The sequence below is a fragment of the Nannospalax galili genome, unplaced genomic scaffold, assembly GCF_000622305.1.
Source record: "Nannospalax galili isolate Female #2095 unplaced genomic scaffold, S.galili_v1.0 scaffold346, whole genome shotgun sequence".
NCBI lineage: Eukaryota > Metazoa > Chordata > Mammalia > Rodentia > Spalacidae > Nannospalax > Nannospalax galili.
Window position 1 is genome coordinate 890,919 of NW_008357637.1, and position 7,902 is coordinate 898,820.

At 35.7% G+C, this 7,902-nt stretch overlaps 1 protein-coding gene and 1 non-coding gene across 2 annotated transcripts in view; one reads left to right on the forward strand and one right to left on the reverse strand.

Moving 5' to 3' along the window:
- Tlk1 (tousled like kinase 1) overlaps positions 1 to 7,902 on the reverse strand; it is a 125,929-nt gene that overhangs the window by 76,634 nt on the left and 41,393 nt on the right. Inside the window, exon 3 of the mRNA XM_008855241.3 lies at positions 50 to 121. Within this exon, the coding sequence (XP_008853463.1) occupies positions 50 to 121 (72 nt within the window). The remainder of the gene's footprint in view (positions 1 to 49; positions 122 to 7,902) is intronic.
- LOC115067990 lies at positions 5,381 to 5,449 on the forward strand. Its single transcript, XR_003847354.1, has one exon. It is a non-coding gene; the product is annotated as a small nucleolar RNA SNORD2 (small nucleolar RNA).

Genomic DNA, 7,902 nt, shown 5'->3' on the forward strand with positions numbered 1-7,902 from the left:
TTCTAGTTTTTAACTTTAACAGGACCATAATTAAAATAAAATTTGAAGCTTGTGATTCTTTGTCACTTAAAGATCCCAAACTTCCAAAACTGTGATTAGAACTTTCATTATTTGTTGAGGCCTGTTAAAGATTTTTTTAAAGGTAAAGTTAGAAGCAATTACAAAATAAACATATTACAAAGTATAAAACCAATCTCCATAAATGAAAAATAAAGTTTGACTCTTTCAAACAATGAAGCCAAGTAAAAATAAGTTAAAAAAATACCATGTTTTTAACATTATGGAAAGATTTATCAAGTCACTAAAAATCTACTCTTTCAGGAACTGACTTGTATTAGTTGATTTTTTAGACTATACTTCAAAACCAAAGGAACTAGGTTATTACTAGGACACAACAGGATCACTAATCAATACAAAAATGTACCCTTGATAAAGCAGTATTATTTGTGTGCCTCAACTTCCATCAGTTATCAAATTCTGTATCTGATACATACCATTTGCCCTTCTTCATATTAACAACTGTCCTTGATCTTTTCTTGGTCAATTTTAAGAAACTCTCTTATTACCTTGCCCATCTTCATTACTTTGTTCCTGCATTTGCCCATTTTTCTGGACTATTTATTTTTGAACAGTGATTACCACAAAAGCATCAGCTATCTAGCAGGCTGACATCTGTTTTATTTCTAATATGTTTCCATGATGCTTACCATTTTGTGGGCCTTTTTGTAGAATTAGTATATGAGACCTATGCCTCCCAGGAATGCTTTGACCAGAAGCTGACAGGTTACTGCATATATGCAGACCAACTTAAATCCTTAGGTTTCCCTTCCATTTGTAAAGAGTAGCTAAAAATCCTACAATTAACAAGTTGAAAATTGGCCTAAAATTATTTGTAGATAAATTTTCAAAGAGACAGCTTTGAGCCACTGCATATTATAGACACCGTAAGGCTGTAACACGGAATAGCAGCTGAAATGATGAAGATTCAAGGAGTAATTGGGCAAGTTTGCTAAACTAGAATAAATTAATACCATCAATATCAATTAGCTGATTAATACAATTAGAAATTCTGATTCTGAACAATGGCAGCAGTGGTAAAGTTTCTGATCATCTGTAAATCCCCATGAAGAAATGAATAAAACTAAAAAGCAATCCAAAACTCACAGATATGTACAAAACAGCACGAAGAGAAAGGCTGTCTGCAGAAATGAAATAAAGATACCCATAAACAGCAAAGTATTCTTTAAACCAGGAGACAATTTGAGTACAGTAGCTGTAACTAGAAGACTTTTGCCCTTTCAAACAATAATTAAGTAAAAGCAGTCCATCCACATAACATCTAAAAGGTTAGAACAGTCTATCATCTATGAAATCTAGAAAGAAACCTGTCCATAACAGGGAGGTACAGAAAGTATACATTACTGGGTATGGAATTAAAATTGAGCACAAAGGGAACAATAATAATAGAGGGAAAGAAACACAGATAAAAGTCCAGAAAGAGGGTACAGAAGATTGCTCAGCTGGTAAAGTGCTTGGTGTGCAAGCATAAGGACCTGAGTTCAAATACCCAACACCTACATGAAAAGGCAGCAGAATGCCGGGCGTGGTGGCGCATGGCTTTAATCCCAGCACTCAGGAGGCAGAGGCAGGTGGATCTCTGTGAGTTCAAGGCCAGCCTGGTCTAAATAGTGAGTTCCAAGAAAGCTGGGGGTAAAGGGAGAAACTGTCTCAAAAAGACAAAAAAAAAAAAAAAAAAAAAAAGCCAGCAGAGCAGCAGCATGCATCTGTAATGCCAGCACCGAGGAATCACACAGAAGGGTCCCTAGACCAACCAGTCAGGTGGAATGCAACAACCCAAGCTTCAGAGAGACCTTGCCTCAAAGAACAGGTGGGCAGTGATAGAGGAAGGCACCAACATTGAACTCTGGCATCCACAAGCATGCATATCTACACACATATGTGCAAACACATGCATTTCAGAAGGACCAGCTTTGAAATCTCAGAAAGCAAATACCTCTATTTTAAAGGGAGCCCAAGGACAACAGCAGAGGAGCTCTGTGTAAAGAGCCAACCTGAACCACCTTTAATGTTCTGATCAGGCAATTTTACAAAAGGCAACCAACTAAAAAGGGCGGAGGTCAATCTAATGAAGTTACTACAAAATGAAAATAATAAGGTACAATAACGTTCTAAAAAAACTAAAGCATGCCAGAAACACCCATAAAATAGGTGAAAATTAACCTACCATTTCAAAATGGAGTTATACAACATTACAAAAATGATTTACAACAAGAAAAAAAAACGCAACAAACTACTTTCAAAAAACTGAAAAGGTAGCAGAACTCAGGAAAGCTTTATAAATAAAAAAGAAAACAGGATCAGTAATAAACACGCAAATACATATAAAAAAGTCAATGCTTTAAGTGAATCATATGGGCAAAAGGAAGGCATGTTTGAAATCACAAGAAATAAGATGTTTTAAGAAAAAAAAAAAAAAAGGAGCTGGGGATGGTGGCACTCTCCTTTAATCAGCACTCAGGAAGCAGAGGCAGGTGGATCTCTCTGAGTTCAAGGCCAACCTGGCCTCAGTTGGGACTAGAAAGAGCTCCTGCCTCAAAAAGACAAAAATAATCAAAATAAAAAAAGGTTTTTATTTATCTTCTACATTTCTTTGGTGATGTGTGTTTGTGTTCAGAGAACAACATGAAGGAGTTGATTTTCTCCTATCATGTGGATTCCAGGGATTGAACTGAGGTCATCAGACTTGGCAGGAAGCACCTTTATTTACTAAGCCATTTCACTGGCCAAATAAAAAGAATTTGAGAGAAAGCAACTAGGGAAGCAACAAGGATTTAATATACAAACAAAAACTCCTTAAAGACTACTTTAAAACTGTAATAAGAAATATTTCCTGAAAACATTTTAAAATTGACCGAAAAAGCATAACACACACTTATGAATATCAACCCAGAGCATCAACATCAAATTTTCCAAAAGCAATGTTTTATGCTAGAAGGAAAAAAAAGTAACACAGTTAAGCTGCTTAAGAAAAGCAATTATGACCGGGCCAGGTGGCACATGCCTTTAATCCCAGCACTCAGGAGGCAGAGGCAGGTGGATATCTGTGAGTTCAAGGCCAGCCTGGTCTACATAGTGAGTTCCAGAACAGCTGGGGGCTACAGGGAGACCCTGTCTCAAAAAGACCAAAAAAAAAGCAACTATGACCAAATGTTTTGTATTTAGTGAAAATTTTTCAACACATCAACTGTTAGCTGAATACAATTACAAACCACTGCTCAGACAATCACAATGAAGAGTCTAACCAGTCTTGAGAACTGAAAGCAAACAATAGAGTATCATTTGCTTACTGATAATAACTAAACAAACAATTATAGGATATTCTAATTCTATCATCTGCATTGTCCTCCAGGGCCACAATTCTCAGTATACAAGATACAGATTCAAATTATAATATAGTGCTGAATTTGAATTGGACACATGAACTGCCCCAGAGCAACTAGAACTTGGATAAAATCCATAATTTCACTGGTTAGGAAAAATCAGTTTCTGGCCACCACAGTAGTTGGAAAGTAAAGAAAGAGATACTGGAAAATAAAGAACTGCAAAGAAAGAATCCAAAAATCCTCCATATTAATTCTGCCCACATCACTAGATTTTAACTGATATAGGAGATCAATTGCTGCCCATATACAACAAGGGGTATGCTGTGCAGATTAAATTAATTCATCAACTGCTAATAAAACAATTAAAAAAAATCAACACTTCAGAAATATATGCCCAGGCTTTTGACAGATAGTGAAATCAGCAAATAAAAGACTTCAAAGTAGCTATAAATATGCTTTAAATGACAAAGCTGATAATATGCTTGCAATAAATGAACAAATTGGAAATTTTGGCAGAGGACTACAAATATAAAGCGATTAAGATGAAAGTTCATTAACTGAAAGTTTCATTCTAAAATTAACAACTTACAACTATATGGGCCTAATAGCAAAATGGATGAAAATAATACTAAAGAAAGGTCAAATAAGTTATTCAAATTAAATAACATAAAGACACGAAAAGCAGCTCTATTGTATACCAATATGCAATCTAATTTACATGAAAAGGAAGCAGGAAAAAATCTTAAATTCCAAAAACTTGGTAAAGACATAAATATACAGGTTAAGAGTTCAATGACTCTCCTCAAACAAGGTAAGAACAAGGAAAGTCATGCCTAGGCACATCAGAGAGAGAGAGGAAAAAAAAAAAAAAACTGCAAGAAAATAGTGCACAAGTTTCTGGTCCAAATAATGAAAGAGGAAAGGGGAAGGAGGAGGGGAAGAAATAATAATAGTAATAATAATGACAATGATAATGGAGCTAAACTTTCCTAGAACTGGAAAGCATGAGATTTGCTTTATTATTTTTTTTTTGCGTGTATGAGTGTATTGCTTGCATGTATGTAAGTGCAACCATGTCACGCAATGCCCGCAGCAGTCAGAAAAAAGCACTGGATCCCCTGGAACTAGAGTTATGGACAGTTGTTAGCGGCCATGTGGATGTTGGGAACTGAACCCAGGTCCTCTGCAAGGGCAGCCAGAGCTCTTAACCACTGAGCCAACTCTCCAGCCTGTACTTTATATTTTCCTATTCTTGTACACAGTTTCTTTTCACAATTTCACTTTCCATTTACTTTCTGATAGCCTGAAATATAACTAAGTTTGGAGTGGACATATATCCAATGACCTTGTCTAGTTTACTTATTTTAATCTGTCAATTTTTCTTGAGTTTGTTCTATAACGATCAATCATCATATGCATATACTTTATTTCTATATGGGTGACGGTAACATGGCTGTGTTGGGTGATGTAACCCATGACTGAGCTGTGTAAGCAAACTCACTCTATATATACTGAGGAGGACTGAGGAGGACATGTGAGTTTGGCTATTTATTTCAATGGTTCCATTAATAAGCCAATATAACCAGCTCTGGTATTCCTTTTTAAAGTCAATCATTTAAAACTTAATAGTCTCGCTACAGAACCTCGGATAATAAAACTAGCAATTTTTCTTCGTAAGTACATTAACTTTACCTTTTGTTATCAGATTTGTATTTTTCCTACATATTTTTAGTATCCTGTGCTATGAAGTGATTTACTTAATATTTTGTTCTTTGGTTTTGAAAATCAGATTGCAGCTAGATCTTAAAAACATTTTATTAAGCAACTAGACATTTTGATATTAAATAGATGTGATCTGTACTTGTACAGAATAGTTTGAAGTATTATGCTAGTTTAAGTAAATTATTGTTCCATAATTAACCTTATGAAAACATATTCTCTCATAGTTTTGTTTTTGTTTTTGTTTTTGTTTTTTTAAGTGAAATGATGGCAATCATCTTTCAGGACTGACCTGAAATAAAGAGAATACTCTCTGCCAATCACTTGGGCAAAAAAAAAAAAGTATTTTTTTCAGTGGAGCATGGTAATACATGCCTTTAATCCTAGCACTCTGGAGGCAGAGGCAGGCGATCTCTGTGAGATTTAGGTCAACTTGATCTACACAGCAAGTTCCAAGTCAGCTGAGGCTACAGGAAGACCCTGTCTCCAAAGGGGGGTGGAAAGGGGGAGGAAAAAGTAATTTTCCTAATCCCAGTGTAACTACTTTTTATAAGGGACCGTTTAAAAAAAATTGGAGTTACTACTGGGTCTATATGAAGCATATATATTGCTATTGTGTTTATATGTACGTATACACAGTGAGTGTGGATACAAGTGTGCATGGCAAACATTTGGATATCAAAAGACAACTTTTGAGGGTCAGTTCTCTCCCTTCCACCCTGGAATCTAGAGAGATAACTCAGGTCATCAAGTTTGTATGACAAGTGCTTTTAATCAACTATGTATCTTGCTGGTCCATGTAACTACTTTTTTAAAAATCTGGGGCTGGAGAGATGGCCCAGCAGTTAAGAGCACTTACTGCTCTTGTGGAGGACTCAGGTTTGGTTCCCAGCACCAACCATCTGTAACTCCAGTTCTGGGAGATTTTATGCCCTTTTCTGAACTCTGTGGGCACCAGGTACACATATGGTACACATACATGCATGCAGGCAAAACATTCGTACACATGGTATAAAGTAAATAAATCTTAAAACCCAATCAAAGTACATATTTTCTTTTAAATTAACATAAAATAATTATACATATTTATGGGAACAATGCAGTATCTCAATCTATGCACACAATGTGTACTAATCAAATCAAGGTAATTATCATTTCCAATTCCTTAACATTTGTTTCAGCTTCTTTCTAGTTCCTTATGAACTATATATATCATAGACTATTAAAAATTATAGTCTCCTTACTATCCTGCAGAACACCAGAACTTAATCCTTCTATCAGTTTTGGTTTGCTTCCCATCATCCAACTTCCTTCCCTTAACTAGCTTTCCACTGCCTGCCCTTCTCTCTTTCCTTTTTTGCTTTTAGTAATCCTACTCTCTTCTGTTTGAGATTAACTCTTTCGGTTCCCCCAAGGACCAAGAATGTGGAGTATTTGTTCTTCTGTGTCTGGTTTATCTCACCTAACATAATGTCCTCTAATTCTACCAATTTTACCAGAGTTAATATATATATATATATATATACATATATATTTTTTAATGCACTTGAGTATATCACCTTTATGTAGGTAGGTGCATCCATGTTGTGCGATGCCAGCAGGGGTCAGAAGAGGGCATCAGATTCCCCTGGAACTAGAGTTACCAATGGTTGTTAAACCATCATGTGGGTGCTGAGAATCAAACCTGGGTCTTCAGCAAGAGCAGCCAGTGCTCTTAACACTGAGCAAACTCTCCAGCCCCTACCACAAAGTATACAGACTCCTTTGATAATAAAACTAGCACTTTTTCTTCATAAATACATTCTTCATAAATATGTGTTGACAAAATTTCATTTTTATGGCTGAATATTTCTATATGTATAAGCAACACATTTTATTTAATTATTCATCAATCAATGTACATCTTAAGTTCATTCCATATTGCAGCTATCAGTTCCAATAAACATTAGGACACAGGTATTTTGACATGCTGACTCCATTTCATCTGGTACATATTTAAGAGCAAGATGGCTAGACGATACAGTAAATTTCTAGTTTTGGGGAAGAATTTCCATATGGTTCTCCATAATGGTTATTCTAATTTGCATTCCCACTGGCAGTAAGTAAGAATTCCCTTTCATTTCATCCCAATATGTTATTTTTGCTTTTTTTGATAATAGCCATTCTGATGAGGGTGAGATGATATCCCATATCACAGTATGGGCTTGCATTTCCATGTATAAGTCTGTAATCCTGTCAAGGCTTTAATGAAAAGGTGATACTTAAACAAGCAGGTACAATGTTTTAAACTGAGACTACTGAAATTAAAATTTAAGATTCAGTTTCTACATTTAAACTAGCCACATTTTAAGTCCTCATGTGAATGGAAGGAGAGAACAGACTTCCAAACGTTTTAAGTACCACAGCACTTAAAATGTGCTGGGTGTGGTGGTGCTCTCCTTTAATCCCAGCACTCGGGAGACAGAAGCAGGTGGCTGTGACTTCCAGGTCAGCCTGGTCTGCATAGTGAGTTCCAGGCCATCTGGGGCTATGGGGAGACCCTGTCTCAAAAAGACCAAAAATAAATAAATAAATAAATAAATAAATAAATAAATAGTAATAATAACTAGTAAGGCTTTCTATGTGGCAAGTAACTATACATTAGGCCATACAGACATTTAAAGGGGCCATCAGAACCCCATAAAATTCTACTGGAAAGAGTTGCTAGAGACCAGGAGTTAGTAAACTATGGCCCACCATCCTTTTTTTTTTTTTTTTTTTTTTGTTTTTTTTGTAGCGG